Below are 27920 nucleotides of genomic sequence, written 5' to 3'. Positions count from 1 at the left end.
TATAGTATATTATAGTATAGTATATTATAGTATATTATAGTATATTACATTATAGTATATTATAGTATATTACATTATAGTATATTACAGTATAGTATATTATAGTATATTACAGTATAGTATATTATAGTATAGTATATTATAGTCTAGCATAGTATAATATTATAGTATATTATATAGGATAAGTATATATATTAATATATGTATATATAAATACATAAACATGAACATTATATAGAAAAATATATACACAGAGTTTTAACCTATGTTTCTAAACTGGATCAAATGGATCAGTTTACCACCTCTTTGGGGTATCCTTCCTTCCTTTTCTGGAGACTCATTCTATTGATGTCACTTAATGTGGACAGACCCCCTGAATGGCTCAGCCCACTGGAGTTGAGATCTTTCAAGCGCCGGAGACCCACCAGTCTCTGTTTTCCCTGTATCTGAGATTACAAGGGTGCCCAACCCTACTCACTTTCCATACTTCTTATAGTGGATTTAAATCAGCAGCTGGGGAGCTGTCTCCAGATGGAATCTAGTCATTCAGGTGTGCCCTGGGACAGCCCCCAAGTCCAGCTCACAGGATCCTGGGATCCTTGACTTTGAGCTGGAGGAATGTTAAAGAACCGCTTTATTTTACAGGTGAGATAAATGAGACCCAGATGGATTAAGTGACTGACCCAAAGTCATGCAATGATGAATGGTGGAGCTGGGATACAAACCCTGGTTCTCTATCTCCAAAGCCCCTATTTTCTCATCTTAAAACGAGTAATATCACTGACAAACCTTTTCCAAATTAGTTAGTCTAAGGCGTATTTTGGGGCCAAAGTCATAGTGAGAACACTTGGAAATTCTGGTTTCGGGGAAAAATTTTTTAAAAAATGAAATAGAAGAAATTCTTTTTCACATTTAAAATTGTCACACAAAAGGGGTGTTTACTGATAAATAGACAATTTCCTATTTGATGTGAGAGAGGAAAATGATCACTAGCTTCAAAATGTTCTCAGAGAAAGCCTATTCTCATCACGAGGGACACCATCTACAGCTCTTTAAAAAAATCCATTTTAGTCAGTAATTCCTCTCGATTCCACTTTTACTGGAGCTGTTCACGATTGACTGAAATCGATTTCGTCGCTTTTTATTTCACCAGGCCAACCACCAAAAAAACTCAATTATCAGTGCCGTGGCCAAAAGGCAGTGAGCCAGAGGAAAAGGGATGAGCAGCCAAGGGCTTGGAGAAGCAGGCACGGCAGATAATCAGTCCCTGAATAACGGAGCTTTGGCTACATTCGCTCGCTGTGGATTGGCAGGTGGGAGGTGGTGGCGACTGAGATGGAAGGAAGGTGGCCAAATCGATTCAGTTTTATCCAAAACAACGTAACCTGCTTAACTGGAAAAACAAGGCAAAACAAAACACAAACAAACAAATCCAATACTATACGAAGACACTAGCCAATAAAGATGACCCAGTTGACTTCAGAAAACAAAAATGCCATCTAGTCACACAGATATTTTTTTTCCCCTCTAAGGAGCTAAGAAAGGTGTCCTATTAATACCTTCATTCTGTCTTTGGGCCAAAGTTAAGGTTCTTAGTAGCAATAATTATAATGACTAATATTTCTAGAGCACTTTACACAGGCATCATCTCATTTGAATCTCACTACCAACCACACAATGAGGTAAGTGCGACAGGCATTAGCATTTGTATCAATGAAGCCGCCAAAAAAAGGTGAAGATACCATCATACAGCTGCCAAACCTAAATTCCCATTCATTGCTGCTCTGACAGTCAGCAAGTGGACACCCAAGTGGCACAATGGATTGAAAGCCAGGTCCAGAGATGGGAGGTCCTGGGTTCAAATAGGACCTCAGATACTTCCTGGCTGTGTGATCCTGGTCTAGTCACTTAACCCCCATTGCCTAGCCTTTACCACTCTTCTGCCTTGGACCCAATACACAGTATTGATTCTAAGACAGAAGGTAAGAGTTTTAAAAAAATCAACAAATATTTATTGAGTGCCTACAGTGCTAGGCAAAAGACAGTTCCTGCCCTCAAAGAACTCAGTGTTATGGGGGAAACAACACGCAAATAAATATATGCAATACAAGCTATATAAAGGATTAAGAGACCGAAAGACCCAGAATGAAGAGGAAAAGCTTCCTGTAGAAGAAGGGATTTTAATTGGGGCTAAAAGAAAGTCAGGGAGGCCAAGAGTTGGAAATCTGGAGGAAGAGCCTTATAGGCAGGGGGACAGCCAAAGAAAATGCCCTGAGCTGGGAGAAGGAACAGCAAGATGGAAGTCAACTGAAAGAAGGAAGAGGCTAGGCTATGAAGGGCTTTGAATGCCAAACAGAATATTTTGTATTTGATCCTGGAAGCCAATGAGAGCCACTGCAGTTTACTGAGCTGTCTACTACTGTACTTCTGTTTTACAACAATGAAAACTAAGACCCAGAACAAGTTTACTGGTTTAATCACTTAACCTGAGGTCCCTCAGTGAGTCAGTGGTAGGACTCAAGCTCAGGATTGTCATTTCTCTATACCTAGAGGGAAATACTTTATGGGACATTGGAGGTCCAATGCACCCCAGACACTGACTTTACTGGTTTTAACACAATCAAATTTAAAGAAATATATGAACAGTAAAAAAGACCACGAATGAAATAATATGCCACATTTGTGGAGCACCAAGGCCAGCCTTAAGAGAGGGTAGAGGGGGTTTATCTAAATGGATATATATAGGTGGGCTTCTGGGAAGGATTCTTTGGCCCCAAATATCTTCCCTTTTGAATTATTATACCCCAAATTCCATCATTAGAAATTCATATCTTGAAAACCTTTTAAAATATTCAAGAGTCATTTATTAAAATAGAAATATCTTTGAGAGATGTGAGACCTTCAATGTTAATCATCAAATCTTAAATTACGGCTGACAGCAGGGCTCAGGGAATGGTACAGGCAATTCAGGAGACGTGGAGAAAGGGAGCATCTTTCAGGAAGAGAAAGAAGGGTTTCCAAAAGAGGAGATGGAGTGCTGGATATCACAGGGTCAGAGACAGCTCAGACACTCACAACTGGGTGAACTTGGGCCAGTCTGTCCTCTCCAGCTGTGGACCCTACTGTCCCTAAACTTATTCCTTTCCACCAATTTTACTCATCTGGTTCCTTGTAGTCCCTTTAATTGTTTTGAATGAGAAGTTTTTCATAGACTCCAGGGGTTCCCTATAACTTTCAGGAATAAAAACAAGATCTTTTATTTGGCATTCAAAGCCCCTCATCATCCAGCCCCCTTCTACCTTGTGCTCTTCTAACACCTGACTTCCAACACATACTCTTTAATGTCCTGACACCAGACTCCTGGCTGTTCCATGAACGAGATTTCTCTTGGCTCCAGGCATTTTCCCTGGCTTCCCCCCATCCTCTCATGCATGGAACTTTCTCCTTCCTCATCTTCAAATTCCAAAATCCTCTCTTCTACAGAAGCCTTTTATAGATGCTCTTCATTCTAGTGCTTTCTCTCTCTTAATTTTTTCTAATTTATTCTACATAAGCTTGCTGTTCAGTCATTTTCGATCTCTCCTGTCTAACTCTTGTGAGGATGGGATTAAATCTAAAAATGGGCAGGGTAGAGTTAATCCCATCTTCACATTCTTCATGACTTCATTTGGGGTCTTCTTGGCAAAGATACTGGAGTGGTTTGCCATTTGACACAAGGAAACTGAGGCAAACAGGGCGAGATAACTTGCCCAGAACTATCTGAGGCCAGATTTGAATTCATAAAGATAAATCTTGCTGATTCCAAGCTCAGTGCGCTACCTGCTGCCATCTGCCTTGTTTGTCCATAATTGTTGGCTTGTTGCTCCATCATTGGATTATGAGTTCCTTGAGAGAAGGGACTGTCTTTTGACTCTTTTGATAACCCCAGAACCTAGCACAGTCCCTGGCACCTACTATGTGCTTAATAAATGTTTATTGACCATTCTTGACAGAACCAAGACTCTTGGACTCCCAGCCCTGTGCTTCTTCCAAGCCTGTGCCAAAAAAGGGACCAAGCAGGTAGTCTTACCTTCCTGCCAAGAAGGAAAGTGCAAGCGATTAAGTGCCTGAGAATATGGACGGGGACCCTGAAAGGAATACTTTGGTTTCTTCAAGCCAAATGGCTCAGATCTTTAGGATTCATACTGTTCTACCAGAGTCCAAGTATGACTACATTCTGTCCTGGAACATCTGCAGAGATTTGGGACTCCGGATCATGAGAAAAAGCAATCATTTCTTTAGATAGAAAATGTCAGTTCTAATCATACTCCATCTGAGAAGCAAACCCATTCATATTCCTGCTTAGTTCTCCTTGGCCTCGTTAGATGAAAAGGTCAGTGCATGATGAACAGTCCTTTCCACCCTAGTTAGAAGTGAAACCTGGCCTTTGGCTACACGGACCACAGATGTCCTTTGCCATCTGCCATAATAATAAAGAATAGTGCTTCCTCTTAGCTGCACAGTCTCACTCGTGATGCGCCCATCCATCTCAGGCACTGCCATGTGTTAACCAAGAATGCCTTCTTTCCTGGGGGGTTTCTCAGCCCTCGGCGGCAGTGCCTTCCGGCTGGAGGTCTGGGTTTCAACAACTCACTAGAAACATCACTTCTGTCGGCTCTTGCCAATTATGCCGCTTTAGTTCGTCAGTAACTCGTGCAATCCTGGGCAACCATCTTTCTCCACAAATACTCAACACGATGGTGGCCCCTTTTAGGTCCCTGTTTTATCTGACGTGCTATGCAAATGCCATCGATCATGACTGCCCCCCAAGAACCTGGCTGTGATGCCTAATGGGGGCGAAGGACGAGCAGTCAATAAAGATGCTGATTGGCCCCTGGAGAGAGCTATCACTTCTATGAGATCAGCTTTTCCTCTTCCCATGTGCCATGTAATAATACTGCCTTATGGACAATATTCTTTAAATTGGGAATGTTTTCCAGGGGTATGTAAGAGAGTCACACCCTTTAGGATATGAGATGATTAGCTAATGCACTATTTTATATCCATAGTTGCATTAAAGTAGCATTAATGAAATGATTTTTTTCCAGAGGCCCCAAAGTTCTGAACATTTCAGACTTTTTTCCTTCCTCCCTCCTTCTTCAAATTCTTTTTTTTTTCCTTTTTTTGCCATGCAAAGTATACGAGGATGTTTTTCTCCCGAGGTGATGAGGCTGGTCCCAATATCATCATCTGACTGAGGAAGGAATTGTAAGTTGAGCAAAATAGATTTAATCAAAACTCATGGCCAACTTTCTAATTTTGCTGTTAGTCTTTTAGGAGAAAAAGCATAATTACTTAGGAAAGGAGCCCTGGAAACATACTAAAAAGTGCTAGAAAATATATTAACATGAGAAAGAAAGAATCTCATTTGGAACCTAGTGTGAAATCAGAATATAAATGTACCTCATTAATCATTCCCCACCCCCCACCCCAGAATATCTTTCCTTTGTCCTTTTACAGTCTCTGAGCTTTGCCAAGTGGTCACAAGCAGGTCTTAAAGGCAAATTCCATGGGTTAAGACCTGAGTGTTAATGAGAACAAAACCCCCAAATGTGGCTTTTCAAACAGACATCCCTCTGCCCCTGGGGAAGTGTTTTGAGGGATGCAGAATAACACAGGATGGAGAACGCTAGCTTTGGGGTCAGAAGACCTAGATTTGAACTCTTGCTCTGCTGCTACAGACCTTGAATAAATCACTCATCTATTCTAAGGCTCTGTTTCTGTAAAATGAAGGGATGGGACGAAAAATGGCTTTTTTACTTCCCTTTCCAGTTCTAAGCCTCTTCTCCTGTCGCCTCAGAGTGAGTCTAGAGTCATCACGGTATATCTAAAAGTCTAACTTGGCGCCAGAATGTGGCACGACTTCTGTGAGGACCTTCTGTGGTCCTCCTAACCCTCCTGAGATACATTCTCCCTTTGTAGGTGATTCCTGTTGTCACCAGGTCAGGAGGATTCCCATGATGATCGGATACCAATATTGCTCTCAGAGTTGTCCCTCATCAGTTCAGACCCAACTAAGTCAGCAAGTCATAATGGAGAGACCTAAGTCCCCTCCCCAAGATGAGGACCAACCACCACGGTCATGGCGGAGGCCATTAGAAAGTTGCATTTCCACATCTAGGTGGGTTCTTACTGTGTTTCCTCGGGAGCCTGGAGACCCTGGTATTCCCATTTGTCCTCTTGTACCCTGTTAAGGAAACAAGAAGCTTCACGTTAAGACAAGAGAAAACCTTTTCACGCACTTTATTTTTTAATGAATTTGTAAGGAAACCAGAGAAGCCAAGGGGTCAAATGTGAGAGGCTAAGGGAGGGGTTCTGTCCTTTTGCATTGCATCCCAGCGGTCATTCATCAAATCCTCCTTTGAGGAAATAAAGAACAGAGTAAAAAAAATACCAACTGGATGACCACATCCATTTGCATCTTTCCAATTCACTTTCTGGCCTATATTATGTCATATTAAATTAAATATATCCTTTAAGAACTTATGTGCATTTTTATTGCCACTTATTGCTAATGAAGTATGTTCTCTATCAGTTATTAATATGATCTCTCTCTCTTTTTTTTTTTTTTTGGCTTGCTACATGTGGGTTATTCATCGGTCATCTGGGACTCATTTCTTGGGCCAAGTCCATATGGTGTCTAACAGACCACTGATTAACATCTCAAAATAAAGTCCTTCCAAAATCCAAACAGAGTGAGAAAAGATGGCTTATCAGTCAACTTTGCCATTCATGACAAGGAAGAGTCATGAAAAGAATTCTTCAATAAAGAAGAACGAGGGGCAGAAACTAGTCCAATATCTCCATTTTTAAAAAAATCCTCAAGAAAGGATCAAATTCTCAAATTAGAAAACCTGGTGAAAATCTGTGCCTGGCAAATCAGTCACAGAGAGACTTATCTCGAGCATCTGAGGAGTCGAGCTCTCCCGGCTCACGATCTTGCTATTATGTAAAAAGAAAGATATTTTGTTCTTTTTACAATGTGCTTCCCCAGTGTGTTAGAAGGCAAGAGAACCCTCTTGTTGGCAGTTATAGCCAATATCCCTGTATTTTAAATTGGGGAAGAGACATTCCCATTTAACAGACAAATATACCAATATGAAGGTTAGTCAGGACATTCACTCCCGATCCAAAGGAAGAATCCAAAACAATCACCTGCCTTCCTGTATGCCAGGAGCCAACGGAAAGGGATATTTCAGCTATCGTATGGTTAGATTTTTGAATATTAAACAAACCGGCCTCTGATTGTGGAATTCTTTCACTCCAGTTTTTTATGTCCCATTCCCTCATGTTTAAACTTCACGGTTGTCTTGTGCCATTTTACAAAAACAGTTTCAAATTCCCACATAATTACTTGTTTCCCCCTTTCTCCTTTTGAGCCCTTGGGTCCGTCTCTGTTATTGTCTGATCCAGGGTTGCCCTAGGAAAAAAAATAGTAATAAAAGACAAAATTGTCAGCAGCTTTTGCTAAAAGAAAAGGCAATGTTTACATCATTTCTCCTTGGGTATTTCACAAGAATTTGGGCCAAAAAAAGAAAGAAGTTGGCAATTAAAATCCCACCCACTCAAGAGCACAAGTACGATAAAATAGACAAGTTGTTTCAAAGTTCTCCCTTGCCCATATGGAGTCTCCTGGCCCTTCAAGGAGGGAATAAAGATCAAGGATTTGGTACTCATGTTGGTGATATGAATAGTATTATTACTGTTATTTTTTAAACCCTTATCTTCTGTCCTTCTGGTCTGTCTGTCTGTCTGTCTCTCTCTCTCTCTACCACTGAACCACCTTGCTATTCCAAACCGTAGTACTCATTCATTCATTTACTTTAAACCTTTACCTTCTTAGAACTGATACTAATATCAGAAGAGCAGAAAGGCAATGGGAGTTAAGTGACTTGCCCAGGATCACACAGCTAGGAAGTATCTGAGGCCATATTTGAACCCAGTACCTCCCAACTTTAGGCCTGGCTCTCCATCCATGAGGCCACCTCACAGCCCCCCAAATAGTCTTATTCTTGAAGGGTCAACCAGACATGGCTAAAGCTATGCTTCCCTCTGAACTTCTCTGGCTCTGCTCTTATTTACTGCTTCCTCTTAAGTCGCCTCTCCTCCCCTCCAGGTCTGTCCTGTCTGACATCTGGAGAAGGGAACAAGTAGGTGTTCTTGCTTGCCCAAGTGGGACAAGGAAGGTCCCTGTTGGCTCTTGGAGGCGTCCTGTTGGGAAAGCGTTATTGCAGGTGCAGGAATACCGAGTCCCAGACCTGCCCACACACTCTTCTCTTCTCTTTCCATACTTCCTATTGCTCAACTCTCCTGGCCAAATCTCTCTTTTGCTTCAAGACACGCTGAACAGGTAACCAAAAGAAGCAGAATACATTAAAAAAAGAAGAAGAAGAAATGGACCCATCAGCATTCATACACTTTTTCCCCTCTAGAAACTAGCCAGAATCTCTCTTCTTCATGTCTGCTGGTGATAGTTAATTCCCATCAACTTCAATGGAACTATGAGTGGCAGAGGAAACCGTGTCTACGTGATGCCAAAACAACAACCAACTGGTTTGATCAATTCTGTTGAAGCAGCCATGATTTCCTTGGAAAAATAAAATAAAACCAGTTGTTTGGCTCAACTGTCCAGTTGTTTGATTGAATTTGGTGGCCAATTTGGCCCATCTGGTAAACCCAAGTAGACACCATATTAGTCAGTGAACAAATATTTGCTGAGCACACACTGGGACATAATCGCTTCTAAATAACAGATGTGGGTCTAAAATGGTGGTTGAAAAAAATCAGTCAATTCTTTAAAGAATATACTTTCAATGTGTTGGGGAAAACATTATTAGAGGGAATTCAGAAGTGAACCATTTAGTAAATCCAATATTACCTTCAAATTTGTCCTTATTGGTCTGATTTTGAATTTGGTATATCAAGTTTTCTTTTCTTTAAACCCTTACCTTCCACCTTGGAGTCAGTACTGTATATTGGCTCCAAGGCAGAAGAGCAGTAAGGGCTAGGCAATGGGGGTCAAGTGACTTGCCCAGGATCACACAGCTGGGAAGTGTCTGAGGCCAGATTTAAACCTAGAACCTCCCATCTCTAGGTCTGGCTCTCAATCCACTGAGCTACCCAGCTGCCCCCTCAAGTTTTCTTAAAATAGGGTAGCTTCAAGGGCAGCTAGGTGGCTCATGGGATTAAGGGGCCAGGCCTAGAGATGGAAGTCCTGGGTTCAAATCTGGCCTCAGATACTTCCTAGCTGCGTTACCTGGGCAAGGCACTTTACCCACATTGCCTAGCTCTTACTGCTCTTCTACCTTTATTCTGGAAGGTAAGGGTTTGAGGAAACTTGGATAACTTCTATTATGAGTAGAGAGGGATAAAACCAAGGATTTGATTTCATTTCCATTGAGGAAATCCCTATTTCTACCAATGCAGATTGGTATCTGCTTTGCCACTCATCAGTCTAAAGAGCTTCCTGTGGGTCACTAAGAGACTTGTCCAGGGTCACACTGCCAATATGTGTCGGGAACTTGAATTTGGAGCAGTGGATCTCAAAGTGGTTCTCAGATTCCCTCAGAGAGTTTATGAGGTCAAAATTATTTTCATAATGATACAAAGATACTTATTTTTAATAGGATAGTACATTCCACATAGACAATGACTTTGGGTGAGTCCTAAATAATTAAGTATCTAGAGGGATTCCCAGACAAAAAAATGAGAACCAGTGCTCATTATCCTGCTGCCTCTCACTACAAACTATAAATGTGTGTGGGGATTTATCAATAGAGGAAATATTAAAAAACTTAGAAAATTTGGATTGATAAGCCACATACATGAGTCAGTCCTAAACCATGTGCTTAAAGAAAGAACAATTCAGGGGCAGCTGGGTTGCACAATGGACAGAGCACCAGACCTGGAGTTGGAAGGACTTGGGTTCAAATATAATGTTAGATACTTCCTAGCTCAACTGTCCAGCTGTATGACCCTGGGCAAATCACTTAATCCCCATCACCTAGCCCGTACTGCTCTTCTGCCTTAAAAGTGATACTTAGAATCTAAGACAGAAGGTAAAGGTTTAAAAGAAAGAAAGAAAGGGCAACCCCAAGGAGACAAGTGCTAGGAATTACTCTCCATCTTCTCCCCTTTGGGTAACCAAGGAGACCACTAGGTTCTGCATGACCATGGATGGTCATTCATTGGAAACTTTAGTATGTGTATATGTTAAGTCTCCTCCCATACTCCCCTCCACCCCACCCAGAAGAATGTTCCAATTCCAGGGATGTTTTTTTCTATCCTTGTGTGTGGTTTTTCAGAGCATGCTATTTCAAGGAAAGAAGGGATGAGCAGAATTGAGGGATTTAATGGCAGAACCTGGAAGGAAAGCTTGGGCTCAGAGATACTTGGAGCTGGAAAGATCCTAGGGGACCTCATTTTTCAGAGGAAAAAGGAGGTCAGATGATTTGCCCCAAGTCCCATAGCTAGTAATCAAGGACTTGAAACCAACTTCTCTGACTCCTGGAGTAATGCTCTTCCAACAATACCATGTTGACTTCAATGAGGGTCAGGGAAATATGGGGGAAATATTCCTACCACACATAACTGCTGGCAGATTTGAGTTTAGAGCTTTTTTTTTTTAAACCCTTACCTTCTTAGTGTCAGTGGTAAGAGAAAAGAGTCATAAGGGTTAGGCAATCAGGTTTAAGTGACTTGCCCAGGTTCATACAGCTAGGAAGTATCTGAGGTCAGATCTGAACTCATAAAGAAGAGTCTTCCCAATTTTAAGCCCAGTGTTGTCTATACTGTGCCACCTAGCTGCCCCCATGCATAGCACCAAACACATCACAGACCAAATAACTGATTTTGCTGTATTTTCTTTGACACAACAGCCAATAATGAGCATGATGTGAGGTCTCCTAGTCATGGCGGCATGTGAGCACCCAAATGGCCAAGCTGACATGGGAGCATGGCACTCTACCAATATGTGTTTACATTTCCCAGAAATTATGCTAATGGTACACATGGCTTTGAATCACCCATTCACATATGTGCCCTCTGCACACACACGCCAGTGTTAAGTTCCATCAGTTCTGCTCTCCTCCCATCCTTCCACTGAAATAGAAACCCACAAGTACCACCCACAAAGAGAGGCACCATAGTCAGCATTGGGATGGATTTCTGGGGACACAAAACACATATTAGTGCTCCAGAGGGCTGCCTTTTCTAATCTCTCTCTTGTCTGCTCAAACATTCAAGAAATTAAAGTGACATTCAGGAGATTTGGGTGGTACAACATACAAAGGAATTTAAAATTTCCCAGCTGTTAAACTGGGAAGAATTATAATTGACCTAAATTGATACATTATCAAAATAAATGTCTGGTTTCTCTAGGTGGATAAGTAAAATCTCTCTACTAATTTAAACAGGTCTATCTTAACACAGAAGCCAGATTCTTCCAGGACATGAACTATTTCTTGTTTCTAAATTAGGCACCTTGAGAAGCTCCTTGAAAAAGAGGAAATGCCAGAATAACAGGATTAAAAGGAAATCAAATTATATTGAAATACAATATTGAAAAATATTGAAAATTTAAAAATATTAAAAACAAGTTCATGGATACCAGGTTAAGAATACTTCATGTAGGGGCAGTTAGATGGCTCAACGAATAGTGCCTGACCTGGAGTCAGGATGATCTGGTTTCAAATTTGGCCTCAAACATTTCCTCGAGGTGTGACCCTAGATGAGTCACTCAACCCCAATTGCCTAGCTCTTATCACTCTTCTGTCTTGGAATTGATGATAAAATGGTAAGGGTTAAAAAAAAGACTCTCTCATGTAGAGAAGGTACTTAATGCTTTTTGAAATTAATTCATTCAAACATTTATTAAGCACTTACTATGTGCCTGGTACCATGCCAGGGTAGGAGACACAAAGCTAGAAATTGCAAACAGAATTGCCTTCAAGGAATTTACATTCTACTTATTAACTAGTATCTATGTTGTAGCACTAATTCCTTCTCTTGTCTGGTGTCTGATGTTTGAAGGACTCGATAATCTGGCTCCCACCTCACTTTCTGATCTTATTCTCCTTCCCCGTGCATGGCATTCCATTCCTCAACTCTGTAAGTGTTCTACCATGTCTGGAAAGCACTCCTTTTTCATGTCTGCCAAGAAACAGAATTTCTTGTTCCCTTCAATGAAGACCCAGAGGCCACCTCCTCCTCCATGAAGTCTACTCTGATTCCCCTCACTTATTAACCCTCTTTCCTTCTTGAAATTATTCTGTATTTAATTAATAATTTCCATGTTCCACCCCACTCTGTGCTAACCCCACACTTTTGGAATGCAAGCCTTCTGAGAGCCGAAACTTCTTTGTTTTGCTTTGGTTTTGTATCCCTAGTACATGGTGCTTGGTTATTTAAAAGGCGAGCAGTAAACTTTTATTAAATGCCTATTGTATGCCAGATACTGTGCTAAAAGTTGGAGACAGAAAAGGAAAAGATAATTCTCGCCCTCAAGAAGTTTACAGTTGAATGTGGGAACGACAAGCAAACTAAATATGTCCAGACAAGCTGCAAATGGGAATAATCTGAAATAATCCAAACAGAAGGCACTAGAAATAAGGAGACTCTTCCCAAGTATCTGTTGAATGGAAATATCCATTTTTATTAATAACCGTTGTACCCAATTCTTTCTGCCACCAGCCCAGAGTTATATCTCAAAAAATGTTATCAGAACTTAAAATATGATTTCCCAGTCCACTAAAGTTTGAACAGTTCTAAAGACTATTCCTCATGACCCCAAGAGGCTCATGCCAATGAGATTCCTGTAGCTCTCATCATGCCATTAGGCATGACATCTTGTACTGGTATTTGCCTTTATGCCACATCTCCCCAGGGAGGTTATCGGCTCCCTGGTGTGCTTTTAAGCTCTGCATCACCAGCACCCAGAACGATGTCTGCACTTTGTAAGCACTTAAAAATGATGATAATAACTTATAAGTCTGGAGGCCCTGGAGGAAATTGGGCTCAGTCATTTTTAATGGCGTGAGACTCATAAAAAGTCGAGAAAGATGGATTGGGCTTCCATGGAATCAGCAATTCGGGCTCCTCCCTACAAAGTCCCCATATTAATTTTAGTAATAACTCTTTAAGATGCATAAATAAATACATGAAAGATATAATAAATACAGATAATGAGAACAATAAATATTATCCGTGTCTTCCTTAAGAAAGGTAATCAAACAAGTATGCTCTTATGAATCAAGTTTCTCTGCGTATTGATGTAGCATCCACTCTTTGCAAGGCTTAATCTCATAACGTGCTCAGTATATGTTTCTGTTCCCTCATAAATGTTTTCAGCCTGTCACTTCGCCCAAGTTTTGACCTGGGCAGGACAGGCTCTTGCCAGGAATCCTTCCTTTAAGAGCCCCAGATCAAGAAATTGCTATGTGCTCTCTCATGTCAGATGCTGAGACACTTTGTTCTGCCAGCCCTCGGACTTTTAAAAGAAACAACAAAAACCCTGATCTTCCATCTTAGAATGAATACTATTGGTGCCAAGGCAGAACAGCAGCACGGGCTAGGCAATGGGGGTTGTGACTTGCTCAGCATCACAGAGCTAAGAAGTGTCTGACATGAGATTTGATCCTCTTCTCTCCAGGCTCTCACATCTGCTTTCCAGTGGAGAGTCATGAAGCCACCACCTTAGTCCAGACCTCATCATGTGGGCTACTGACACAGTTTCCTAACTGGTCTCTTTGCCTCAAACGGATTCCCTCTGATCCATCTCCCCCACCACCTCTAATAGGATTTTTCTCTGGTCATGTCATTCTCTTGTTCAGTAATCTCTAACGTCTGCCTTTTACCTCTTGGGACAAACATAAACTCTTTAGCTTGACATTTAAATCTCTTCCCAGTTCGATTTCTTCCTACCTTTCCAATCTTTTCCCACTTTACTCCCTTGATGGTCTTCCTTGCTCTGTGGTGCTAGCAAGACCATGAATGACCTGCCATCTCCGCACCAATTATGCTCCATGTTTGCAATGTCCTTCCTCACCATCGGAGCAGCTCAGCTTCCTTCAAGATTTCGTTTACATCCTACCTTCTCAGTGAAGCTTTTCTTCATCGTCATCCCCGCAGCTCCCAGTGCCTTCCTCCTGCCTCCAAGTATTTTGTCTATACCATGTGAATATGTGTGTATATATAATACATAGTGTGTATATTCTGTGTGTGTGTGTAGACACATCACAGATATGTATATTTATATGTGTGAACACCCACCCACTCCACCATAATGTTTTCCCTCAAAGGCAAGGACTATTTCACTTTTGCTATTTTATCTTCAGCACTTAGCAAATGCCTGGCATCTCGTTGGTGTTTAATGAATGCTGGTCTTCATGGAAGTTCAAACTTTGGGGTCTAAATGAACAGAAACCAAGAAACTTACGGGATCCCCTCGCAATCCCCTTCTGCCGCTATCACCCGGTGGTCCTTTCTTCCCAGGGTTGCCCTAAAAACAAACAGGGTTCTGTATTAGATTATGGACAGAATTTTTCTTCTGAGACATTAACACACAAGAGGGGAAAAAACCACTTTCATAATCTCTTATTTTTCTATTTTGGTAAATGTGTCTTTGAAAGAGAAAGTTTAAAAAAATCTGCTATTGCATGAATTGTCTCTGAAGTCTTAGGGTTGGGAAAGCAGTGCCATATCAGGCATCTGGTGGAAGCCTACTTAGGGACTTGGTCTTCTGGCCCTTAAACTTGCAGATTCCATACCTTTGCCCATGCCTCCAGCCCACCTGGAACCCCGGATCCTTCTGCTTTCACCCTGTCCTTCTTCTACCAAAATTTGTTCTCAGGAAAGGATCTCAAACTAATTTATACTGAGCTTTAAAAGTCAGACAAAATGTGAATTTTATGTACAACTTACTCTTCCCAGCAGCCACAGCATCATAGGAACAGAGATGCTAAAGCAGAGGGGATCCCGAGGGCATCTAGTCAAACTCTCACAACTTACGCATGAGGAAACTGAACCCAAGAGACATGAAATTCCTTGTCCACGGTGCCATGGGAAAACAGTATTAGAGGCAGAATTTGAACCTAGGATCTTTGACTTCAAAGCTTTCATTTGTCCTATGCCATATTATGCCTTGGGAAAGATTGTCTCTCTAATGGAGAATTTCAGGAATCTCAACAAGTGCAAAAGATTAGATTTTTATAAGATGTAGGAAACTCTTCCTTGAGGAAAGCTAGAGGCAAAATGTGGACTTTCTTTACTGGCCTGGTTATCCCTGTATTCAAGTGTAGACTTCTTGAAAAAAATCTCCTTATTTTCCACTTAAAATTAACCCTTAAAAACAAATATCCTAAAAATCACCTGGGAACCTTCGTCTCCTTTTTCTCCTTTTGTTCCAGAAAGGCCGCCATCACCCTATTAAATAAAAAAAAGTGAAAAGTATCCCCTTTGACAGCAAGAGGCCTCTTAAGATGCCAGGTTTCTATGCAAGGAGATGATGGGTTTACCTGTTCTCCATTTATTCCATCAATCCCAAGTTCCCCAACTTCTCCCTGAAAATGCAGTTATATTTGTTAAAAAAAAACCACCTCTTATGCCAAAGGAACATGATGTGAGACACTAACTAGAACAATACATACTTCAGTATTCTGTGTGTGCACACACACATACACACATAGACTCTCTCTCTGTTCCCATAAAGAGTTATACAGTATGTAGTTAAACTAGCTCTCAATTAAAATTTTGAAAAGACTAAACAATGTAAATGTTTGATGGAGAAAATAAAAATTACAAATTATAAAGGAAAGAACCAAATATAGGAGACTGAAAGTAAAAAAAGAAAAAAGAAAAAAAAGAAGGATCAGTAGATATTCTATTTAAAACTCAGATGAATAAACTTGCTGACCAGTACAGTTTTTAAATCATCTATGCTTCCCTCAATATTTCAAATGAGCCTTGGTACTATACCTCCTCTCCATTCAGCCCCCTGTTTCCCTGAAAAAGATGAAAAATAAAAACAGATTAAATTTAGGAAAATATCATAATATTGTCTCAAAATATTTCTCAGCGACTTCCAAATATAGTTACCTTGAGACCTCTGCTCCCATAGCATCCTTTAACGCCTCCTTGTCCCATTGGTCCAGGTGATCCTCTTTCTCCCTGGGAGTGAAGAGATGCATTCTTAGATAAATATTCAATATTGTAATATGGACTTCTGCTTGGGAAGGTTGACATATTACTTGCCACAACAGTGTTCCTTAAAGTATGGTCTTGGGATTTCCTGGGGAATTCCCCAAGACCTTTTCAAGGGCCTCAGGGGGGCAAGATCAATTCAATTTTTAAATCTATTTCTATAACAATTTCTATAAATACATCTATAAATTTCTAACAATTCAATTGATATAATCCACCTAAACAAAAGCTCTTAGGGAGGGAATCCCTGATCATTTTTAAGAATGCAAAGAAATCCTGAGAACTACCGAGTCTAAGAACCACAACACCAGAAGAATAATTCTTTCTTTCAAGGTTTATAATCTGGGCTCCATAGGGAGTGGGAAACTAGAACTTCTATTACATACCTTTATTTTTATCTGTCTGTTGTTTGGATGAAAGATGCTGAAAAAATACTAAGTGAAACCTTCTAAAAGCTTCTGATAGAAGATAAATATATCTGATGAGGACAGGGATATAAATACCTCCAAATAATGAAAGGCACTTATATTAAATGAAGCATTTTCATTAAGCAGAAGCCAAGGGGCTGAAGTCTCCATTGTGGAGTGATGAGTTGGAAGAGGAATCACAGGAATCAGATGCTCAATTGGGAAGATGGAGAATTAATTAGGACAAGGGATCCAGTGCCAGAAGGGATCTTAGAAGTCATCTAATCCCATTTCTCACATTACCAATGAGGAGGTTGAAGTCTAAGGAAATGAAATCATTTGCCCAAGGTCATACAGGTAGTAGGTGGAAGATTTGGGACTTGAATTCGAGTCTCGATACTCCAAGTTCAGGTCTCTTTCCATCACATTCCTGTGCTTGGCATAGTTCTTGACACACAGTAGGCACTTAAGAAATGTTTGCTGACTGAATGTCTGACATTTTATCACATGGCATTATATAAAGATAAATGAGATAAGAGTAAAGAATAACTCATCCAGAGTGTGTGACTTAGCAAGAAACTTTGAGATCACCAATGGGACCATTAGATAAAAGAATGTGGACTCATCTGGGAAGTATGGGATAAGAATGACAGCAAGAAAAGAGAAATGATGTGTTTGTGGCCTCTGGAGAAGGAAATTGAAGTCCATGGACAGTGCAATGAGAAGGTTTTCTAGAGTCCAGAGGACATGAAGACCCCGTATTCTGTCCAACACAATCTGGTGCTGTTCAACACAAGAAACCACCGCTAATTTCTCTGCCTCACATTCTTCACATCTAAATTTTCAAATGATGACTCTTCTCTAGGAATCCCAAAGGAGAATAAAGGAAGAATTGAGACTAAGATGAAAGACAACAAAAAAATCCTTTCTTATTGGACAATGCTCCTGGCACAAACGAGGAAATCTGTCAGTGTGCAGAATAGCCCTGAGAAAAAACACATAGTGAACAAAGCCTGGGAGCACAAGATAGAAAAAGAAATTCCACTTAAATCAGCAGTAGCTAATATAAAAAATACTCGGGAATCTACCTGCCAAGACAAACTCAGGAACTATATGAACTCAATTACAAAACACTTCACACAAATAAAGTCAGATCTTAACAATTGAAAAAATATTAATTGCTTATAGGTAGGCTGAACAAATACAATAAAAACAATTTAACCTAAATTAATCTAATTATTCAGTGCCATACCAATCAAACAGCTCAAAAAGTATTGCATAGAGCTAGAAAAAATAACAAAAGTCATCTGAGAGAACAAAAGGTCAAGAATATAAAGGGAATCAATAAAAAATGTAAAGGAAGGTGGCCTAAAAATATCAGATCTCAAACTGTATTACAAAGTAATAATCATTAAAACAATCTAGTGGTGGCTAAGAAATAGAGTGATGAACCAATAGAATAAATTAGGTCCATGATACCTAGTAATAAACGACCTCATGCAGTAACTCGCCATATGACAAAAACTGCTGGGAAATTTGGAAAATGGTATAGCAGAGAATGGGGATAGACACATCTCGCACCGGATACTAAGATAAGACCAACATAGGTACATGATTTAGATATAAAGAGTGACATCATAAGCAAATTAGGGAAGCATGAAACAGTTTACTTGTCAGATCTATGGATAGAGAAAAAATTTAGGACCAAAGAAGAGATAGAGAGCACTTAGGATATAAATGCATAATTTTAATTCTATTAAATTTAAAAGATTTTGTACAAAAAACCCCAATGCAAACGGGATTAGAAAGAAAGCAGAAAGCTGGGGAACATTTTTACGGCAAGTATCTCTGATAAAGGTCTCATTTCTCAAATACATAGAGAATTAGGTAAAGTTTATAAACATATATGTCATTCTCCACTTGATAAATGGTCAAAGGATATGAACAGGCAGTTTTCAGATGAAGACATCAAAGCCTTCTATAGTCATATGAAGAAATGACAAGAGAAATGAGAATTAAGACAGCTCTGAAGAACCACCTCACACCTATCAGATTGGCCAATATATGGCAAAATTGGGACACTCGTGCATTTTGGTTGAATATTGAGCTGATCCAACCATTGTGGAGGGCAATTTGGAACAATGCCTAAAGGGCCATAAAATTGTGTTTAAATACTCTTTGATCCAGCAGTACCACTACGAGCTCTGTATCCCAAAGAAATATTTAAAAAAGAGGGGAAAGGACCCCTTTGTATATAATATTTATTTTGTGGCAGCAAAGAACTGGAAATTGAGAGGTTATTCAACAATTGAGGAATGGTTGAACAAGTTGTACTATATGATTGTAATGAGATACTATTGTACTATAAGAAATGACAAGTGGGATGATTTTGAAAAAAACCTAGAAAGCCTTATATGGATTGATGCAAAGTGAAGTGAGCAGAACCAGAAGAACATTGTATATGGCAGTGATTCCCAAAGTGGGCGCCACTGCCCCCTGGTGGGTGCTGCAGTGATCCAGGGAGGCGGTGATGGCCACAGATGCATTTGGGGGCAGTGAATAACTGTAAGGGGATGGTGATAGTATGTGACAGGGGGTGCTAATATTTTTTCTGGAAAGGGGGCGGTAGTCCAAAAAAGTTTGGGAACCACTGTTATACGGTAACAGCAATATTTTTTGATTAACAAATGTGAATGACTTTGTTATTCTCAGCAATACAGTGATTAAAAACAACCCCCAAAACTCATGATGAAAAAAACCATCTGCCTTCAGAGAAAGAATTGATGGACTCTGAATGTCAACCAAAACATACTACATCTCACTTTCATGCTTCTTTTTCTTTTTTATTTCAAATCTCTTCCATAAAATGACTAATATGTAAATTGTTTTTACATGAGCATACTTATGTATAAACAGAGATTATGAACCTTGGACTGCATCCCCCAGAAGTCCCTTAGTATTTCCCAAAATTCCCTTTAATCTCTCCTGCACCTCCACATTTGTGTGGTCACGTTATTGTTTTATAAGTTTTGTAGCTCCTTCCTCTTGCTCTCTCCTTCACGAACATGGTTGAAGTTAGTTTAGTACCTTTTCACTCTAGTTTTTTATGTTAGTTTGTTATTAATAAAAATTTATAAAATATAATACTTAGTTATTAGATATTAATTGTAAAATCCACAATGTAAAATCTATATCAGATTGCTTACTATCTCAGGGGAGAGGGACCGTGAGATGGAGGGTGCAAAGAGGGAGGGGAATTTGGAACTCAATTTTTAAAAATGAATATTAAAATTATTTTTACATGTAATTGGGGAAAAAGAAAATATTTTTTAAAAGCACAGTTTTGGGGGCAGTTTCTTTGGCGGGTGGGGAACAAGGAAAGGTGTTTCGTATATTTTTCCTTTGTTCAGAAGTTGCCTTCTGAACTGGTCTGAGGACGTCACATATTTTCAGTAGGAGTGTTCTTTATAGAAAAGAGTTAAAAAGTGTCAACTTACAGAAGCACCTTCTTCTCCTAGATAGCCTTCACTTCCTTTAAAACCTGGAGGGCCCTGAAAAGAAAAAAGGATGTGAATGCTTCTCAGGTCAAGTCAACACAGCCCTGAGTATTTTCTAGGTACTTGGTATGTGTCAGGAACAATGCTAAGTGCTTCACAAATGAAAATATAGTTTGCTAAAGAAAGTTCCTCAATCTTACTGGTTTTGGCTTCACACAGAATAGCAAAGTTTTGGGAAAATGTTAGTTTGTCTCAAGCTTTCTCCATGATTTATTTTTTTTCACTCTTGGGCTACATCAATACATCCCAAGTAAATGGGGCACTTGGGTAAAGGACCAAGGAATCCATTCTTTTCTTCCACACAGCTCTGGACTTCTTTTCTAAACAAACATGATAATATAATTAGAGAACATATCTCTTTCTTGGGGAGGAAAATTGTGTTCTTTCATCATTCTCCAAAGTTTGGGTTTTTAAAAAAAATATCATGTTATACTTAGTATTAGCAAAACTTTGTAATCCACTTTCTTTTAAAAAATTGTTTCTGTTTTTTGAGCCCTGGAAAGAAAATTCTGCTGGTTGAAAACTTGCTGAACAGACACACCCATGTCGATTGGGAATTACCAAACAGAGGCAGCTGTAAGTCACTGAAAAGAGATGCATCCGTATTCTAGTACCAAAAAATCACTATGGATCATAGAGATGCCCAACTGTCCTAGAGGTGTGTAATGTGCTTGCCTATTTATTTTAGAACACCATCCTAAAGTCAAGAAGACTCATCTTCCTGAGTTCAAAGCTGGCCTCAGACACATACTAGCTGTGTGACCGTTAGCAAGTCCCTTAATCCAATATCTGCCTTAGTTTCCTCATCTGTAAAATGAGCTGGAGAAGGAAACTGTAAACCACTCCAGTATCTTTGCCAGCAAAACCCCAAATGGGGTCACAAAAGAGTCAGACGTGACTGAATGGCTGAACAGCACAATGATCATTTCACAGATTTAAAAATAAAACTTTAATCAGATGACAAGTCAAAAATGTGGAATGTCTAAACATTATGTAGCTCAGTATTATTAAAATGTAAACATTTTCCTTAATGATAAATACTATCTTCTTTTTTGTATTTGCACCTCCAGTGCTTACCACTGTATTAACTGCAACACAGTTACTACTTGATACATGGGTTTTCATTCTTTCATTCATTCATTCATTCATCCTTTATTATAATGGACAATGCATGTTTCTTAATAGTTCGCCCAGTTTTTTATAATGACCTTCGGAGAATATTCTGAGCAGGACAAAACTGAATAAATATCTTTGACTAACATAAAATGACATGATCTAGTGTCAGTTATTTATTTATTTATGTTTCTAGTATCAATTTTAGGAGGATTACACAAATTATTCTCTGCTAAATTAAAGAAATAAACATCGACGGATTGGCAATCATTGAACAGAGGATTCATATAAGTAGGCAATAGTGTGACAAAATCAGAAGTATTCTACAATTTGGACCAGAATGGATTCCTCAGGTATAGTGAGTTGAAAATTCATTAGGCAGTCGCATGGCCTGGCCATCACCTTACCTGTGCTATGTATGCATATATATATCTATATCTATATACATAGATAAATACATAGATGTATGTTGTTTGGTTATTTCAGCTGTATTTGACTCTTCAAGACCTTTTTTTGGGTTTTCTTGGCAGAGATCCAGAAGTAGTTGGCCATTTCCATCTCTAGCACATTTTTACAAATAAGGAAACTGAGGCAAACAGGAGATCACGCAGCTAATAAGTATCTGAGGCCAGATTGAACACAAGAAGAGGAGTCTTCCTGGCTTCAGGTCTGGAGCTCTATCCAAGGTACCACTTCACTGTCCAATGACGTAAAGATACAGACAGGTAAGGTATTTGTGGTACACAAATGCATGAGTATCGTGTATATGCCTACACATATTTATATAGACATCTGGCACAGGTTGGTCAGACACACAAATATATATTAACATGCATGTCTCTTTCGGGATATTAAGGGCTACTTTATGATAGAAAATGCACGTGCAGCCAATCCAAAACATGAGACTGGATGTATACTGAATAGTGGCCAAGAGATAAAGTCACTGCCTTCCTCCTAATAAACTCAGAGCAGCTCTTGGTTTTTCCCCTGGAAGATAAATCCAATCTACATGAAGCGGAGGGTACATTTGAACTGGTTTCACCTTTTTCCCAGGCGTTCCCGGTTCTCCAATGGCACCATCTGCCCCAGCACACTTGCAAAGCAGGCAGCAGCATGTTCTTTCGGCAACATTAGCCTGGAGCAAGATGGAAAAAATGTGTTTATTTTTTCTGTGACCCTACATTTCAAATTGTTCTTACGGTGTCTTGCTATAAATGACTCCTATGTCTACCAGTGTTTTCTGCACACAATCAAAGTGACAGTGTTCCGGAAGGAGAGAACATTCACAGGACATTCCATAAAATCAAGTGGTTCCAGGGTAACATGCTTCTCATCTTTGCTTTTTCCTTTGGCAGCTGATAAAGACTTAGAAATGTGTTCTCTTTTGTCGGCCGCCATTTTAAAGACTGCTAAACTGAAGCAAGGGTCCCATAAAAGACCCCAGAGGCATCTAGTTAAAGCCTCCCATTCGATCAGTGCCCAGAAAGGTGTAGTGATTTGGCAAGGGTCTCACAGGTGGCAAATAGCTGGTGCCTTGTCCCAGTCCATCCTGCTTTCTTCATACAGAGATCTTTTTTGAACCTGTCTATACTGACTGGAGATTTTTACCCAGCAAGTTAAACTCCATAATAAAATAGCTCTTGTTTAGTAAATAAAGGCATGTTTTTGCTCCCACGTGGTACACATCTTTTCTGCAGTAACTTGGCTGTGACAGTGGAATTAGAGGAGCTGGCATTGTTTATTTAAACATTAGGATGAAGTGGAAATGAGCACTACTGCAATATTATGTGGTTCAAGAATGGGAGAACCATCGATCAATTATGTACCCAGGCAGGTTTTTTTTGAGGAATGGCAGATGGATAGACAGATAGACAGAGATAGACAGACAAACAGAGAGATAGACAGGGATAGATAGACAGAAAGAGGGACACACAGAGGGAGACAGATAAACAGAGAGACAGACAGATATAGATAGATATAGACAAAGATAGACAGACAGATAGACAGATGGACAGGCAGACAGATAAACAGAGATATAGATAGATATAGGCAGAAATAGACAGACAGATAGAAAGAGGGACAGATAGACAAAGACAGACAGATATAGATAGACCAACATTGATATGTAGATATATAACATTATATATATCATATAAAAACAGATATGTACTACAAAAGTGTGGGTAGAGAAATAAGAACAGCAGTCTCATCTTTATGCCCCCAAATTCCCGGTCACATTCTGGTATCCAATAATTAGATTTGCAGGCAACTGAAATCTTGGAACATCAACTAGTGAACTTTTTTTTCTTAGTGTCTACTGAGGCAATATTCTTAAAATATTTTTTGCCTTTTCATAGTGTAAGACTATTGTTGATGTAATTTCTAGGTGGCTCAGTGGATAGAGGGCCAGGTCTACAGACAGGAGGTCCTGGGTTCAAATCTAGTCTCAGACACTTCCTGGCTCTGTGACCCTGGGCAAGTCACTTAGCCCCTTCCACTTAGTCCTTACTGATCTTCTGCCTAGAACTAACACATAGTATTGATTCTAACATAGAAGTAAGGGTTTTTTTTAAAGAAGTAACTTAATTTTAAAAATAATTAAAACTTGAACATTAGAATAAAAACTATGGTATATATTTGGGAAACAAACTAACTGGAGCCCTCACTTCGCATGTTCTGATGTCAATTTTTCTTTAGGCCAAAAAGCTAATTTATATGTGGGAGATGACCCGGGGTAGTAGGAAGAAAGCTAGATGGGGAGATTAGAAAGCTTGAGTTTAAATCCTAGCACTTTCATTTGCTATCTGTGCAACCCTGGGTATGTCAGCCTCCCTGAATCTCATTTTCTCCATCTAAAGAGTGAAGGGGGATGAGGCACTGGATGATTTCTAAGGTTCCTTCCAGCTATTAATCTATGATCATGGGTGCCTATGCTGATTATTATAAAGAAAGTGCTTTCTTTTCATTTGCATAACATTTAAAATTTGGATTGACTTTTTATTCAAAAGCATAATTTATCAGCTTCCTGTCATAATAATGAAGACTTTTCAAAGGCATAGCAAAACAGAGCCCATTAAAAATTGAATAGTGTTAAAAATAAATACATCCTGAAATTCTCCACTCTGTTTCATTCTTTGGCCTTCCTTTTCTTTATCTGTCTCTGCTTGGGAAGAGAGATAATTAAGTAATTTCATTAATTCAGATTTGATTAACTTGGGATCTGGATCTATTTTTAATGAAAATGAGACTTGCTAACCAAATGCTGAGTATAAAAAAAAATCTAAAAGAGAATATTCCCCTATTTAAGACAACAATTCATCTTAAAATAATTTAGAAATGCCCACTTACATGCAGATGATGTAACTGCAATATATAGCATTAGCCGCTTCTAATTCAGAAAGTAGTTGTTTTTAATGTGCCAGTTACCAAACAAAACTATCATATTGGTTCATCAAAATAGTGCCATTACTAGGCAACTTTTAATTTTGCAAATTCAAATTTACTTAAAAATGTACTTAAAATCAAACTACACACTTTTAATCAAGTTCTCTCATCGAGAATGTTGGGACTGGTTTGTCCAAAACTCTATTTTAGATAAATTTACTCTGATCCATTAAGTATATATATATATATATATGTATATATATATATATATATAAAGTGTTGCTTCTACATTATATCAATCCTAGTTATTATTTTTAGTCATTACTACTATTACTATCTCAACCATTTTTAATCCATTGATAAAAGTGTCCCTGCAATAAACACAGGTGATGACCCTTCTAAACACTGAGGATGAACTCTCAAAGCTGTTAGGTCTAAAACTCCACCATCCTGTGTCCGAATTTGACAATGAGGTTTTCAGAATTTAGCAAACGAGGTCTTTGATGATCCCATCCATCACTACACCCATGTTTGAAGCCTTTTTAGCTTGGGAGAACCTAAGCTTGCTCTCCCCCGGGTCAATCTTCCTAATCACAATGAGGAATCAGGGTGGAACTTTTCAGATAATCATAAAATATATATGTGTGGAACACCAAGATGCAATTTCAAGGCACTAGCCTTTCTCTGATTCACTTACCAGATATTCTGAGAGTTTGCTTCCCAAATCTCTCATTCCAATTGTTAACTGAGTCTTATAATCAAATCCTTTCCCAAATTCAATGTACGGGAGGTCAGCGAGATCATCTGTATCCAAAGTTTCTTCCAGTGCAATGGTTATCAGAGCGTTGAGCCCTAGTCAACAGAATGTACATTTCTTTAAGTGAATTCACTTCAGTTAACATGATGCTTTTTGCATATATATGAAGATTATTATTCCAGAGTGAGTGCTATGAGTCAGAATTAAGCAATGAAGCTCTCAATTTATTCTTCATGTCAGGATTTTTCTTCCTCTAGCATAGGCTATAATTGACAAGTACTAATTCTGTAATAAGGTCATACTTGAATTAAATTTCTGCAAAATGATTAAGTAGGCACCAATGGAGAAACTCAACTCAACTTTCAGCTCCCCAAAGGCTTGGAGGTCAACATTTATCAATCGACATGATTCATGGAATGTCTACTCTGCACACAGGGCCATAGGTGAACCCCTAAATTTAGAAGTCTTCTATTTAAGTCCTCCAGGATTTTATAATCTTGTTGGGAAGAGAATAATCACATACAAAACTACTCCAAATCACTGTCTTAGAATGACATCTGAAAAAGTTTCAATTAATGCACTACCAGCTGAGTTACCTAAGAAGTGCCAAAAGATGTGAAAGAGACAGGAAATACTAATTATGGCATGAAGGGAATGTTTGATGTAAATGGATTTGGGGATGGATTTTTAAGGAAATGAAGTGAAAAGGAGGAAGTGGAGGATAACATACAAAGTGTGTAGAGGTGGAGGGGGCAAGTCATGATCAAGAGAACAACAGAAACATGACTTAGGCTAGAGCAGAGGGAGCCACATCAAGAGGTCATGGAGACATCAGGTATGTGGAGTACATAAGATGGCCCCAGAGAGGTATCAAGGGTACAAAAGGAGAAGGGAATGGAAGTGAATGTTTGTTAAACAAGTTTGACAATTCAGAAAAAGAGATGCATTTGCTCTATTTTACTAATGAAAGACTGCTGTTCTACGTTTGTTTTTTCCTTTAAAAATTCCAGAGGTTGCAGAAATTACAAAGTTTATGTGAACTGAGAAGTGATGACAAGCAAATAAAACAACTCTATAGGTTTTATTAGGAACAGCTTCTCTGAGGGTAAGCATTTGTGCATCTTAAACCACAAATGATTTGAAGATGCTTTCAAAACTTTAAAAATGGTTGAGGAAGAAACGAGTACCAAAAAAACTGGGAGAACAAAAGAGGATCACAGATTTTGAAACTAGGACACAGAACACAGACTCAAATGGAAACTACATAGCAACCAGGACAGATGAATAAATGAATGAATTGGAAAGAATTTACGAAGTACTCATTATGTACCAAACTCTATGCTAAACACTAGGGATATAGATGGTCTTTGATCTCTTGGGCAGGCAGGTGGTATAGTGGATAAGTGCTGGCTTGGAGTCAGAGAGACCCGAGTTCAAATCCAATCTCTGTGACCCTGGACAAGTCATCACTTCACCTTTGTTTGCCTGTTTTCTCATCTGTAAAATGTGTATAATAATAGCATCTCCCTCTCAGAGTGGTGAGTTTCAAATGAGATAATAATTATAAAGCACTTTGCACAGTGCTTGGCACATAATAAGTATTATGTAAATATTAGCTATGCTTTCAAAGAGTTCACACTCTAAAATCTATATGAGGAATTCAGCTGCAGGATGAACAGAAAGACCTGGAAATATCTATGAGCACAGCAGTGGCACATATGGACAGATTCTGCGAATCCTACATTGTACCAATGGTTCAGATAGAAGTGTCCTGAGGTCTGAAGAACACCATGGCTGGATAGAATGATAGACTATAAAAGCTTCAATCATGATGATCAGAGACTGTCCTCCAAGTCTTTTCTTGTTCCAAAGGGATTAGCCAATCTTTACTAGATTCCCAGATAAAAACTGGAAGTGTTTACACTGGATAAGAGTAATTTATTATTTTATCTATGCCATCTTTTTTTTTTGAGGTGGGGGGTGAAAGTCACTGAAAAACATATCCTGAATTAGCATGGCAGGGAAAGAGCCAGAGGGGCCAGCCAACATTATAAGTTAGAATAATGGGAGGACTAGGTGAGACTTTCTTAGTCTAATCGTCACTAAGGTCAAAGAAAAATATATATATATCTTTTAAAGTAAAAGAGAGAAAAATACTTGTACAAAAATAATCATAGCCATACTCTTTGTGGTGGCAAAAAATTGGAAAATGAAGGATTGTCCCTCAATCAGGGAATGGCTGAACAAACTTTGGTATGTGATGGTGATGGAATACTATTGTGCTGTAAGGATTGATGATCTGGAACTGGGAGAACCTCGATGAACTGACGCAGAGTGAAATGAGCAGAATCAGAAGAACATTGTACACAGAGAGTAAAACATTGTGGAACAATCCAATGTAATGGAATTTGCTACTAGTAGCAATACAACACAACAGGAAACTCCTGAAGGACTTATGGGAAAGAA

General features: G+C 39.2%; 1 protein-coding gene across 1 annotated transcript in view; it reads right to left on the bottom strand.

The window, feature by feature from the left end:
• Positions 1-27920, bottom strand: part of COL6A6 (collagen type VI alpha 6 chain) — a 119069-nt gene that overhangs the window by 62286 nt on the left and 28863 nt on the right. Inside the window, exons 8-17 of the mRNA XM_044678894.1 lie at positions 25395-25549; positions 22356-22448; positions 20141-20194; positions 16132-16203; positions 16012-16038; positions 15552-15596; positions 15406-15459; positions 14474-14536; positions 7394-7459; positions 6173-6226 (exon numbers count right to left, since the gene is read on the bottom strand). Of these exons, the coding sequence (XP_044534829.1) occupies positions 6173-6226; positions 7394-7459; positions 14474-14536; positions 15406-15459; positions 15552-15596; positions 16012-16038; positions 16132-16203; positions 20141-20194; positions 22356-22448; positions 25395-25549 (683 nt within the window). The remainder of the gene's footprint in view (positions 1-6172; positions 6227-7393; positions 7460-14473; positions 14537-15405; positions 15460-15551; positions 15597-16011; positions 16039-16131; positions 16204-20140; positions 20195-22355; positions 22449-25394; positions 25550-27920) is intronic.

The sequence above is a fragment of the Gracilinanus agilis genome, chromosome 5 (assembly GCF_016433145.1).
Source record: "Gracilinanus agilis isolate LMUSP501 chromosome 5, AgileGrace, whole genome shotgun sequence".
Taxonomy (NCBI): domain Eukaryota; kingdom Metazoa; phylum Chordata; class Mammalia; order Didelphimorphia; family Didelphidae; genus Gracilinanus; species Gracilinanus agilis.
The sequence above is the reverse complement of the archived record's forward strand: the minus strand, read 5'-3'. Positions and strand labels throughout refer to the sequence as shown.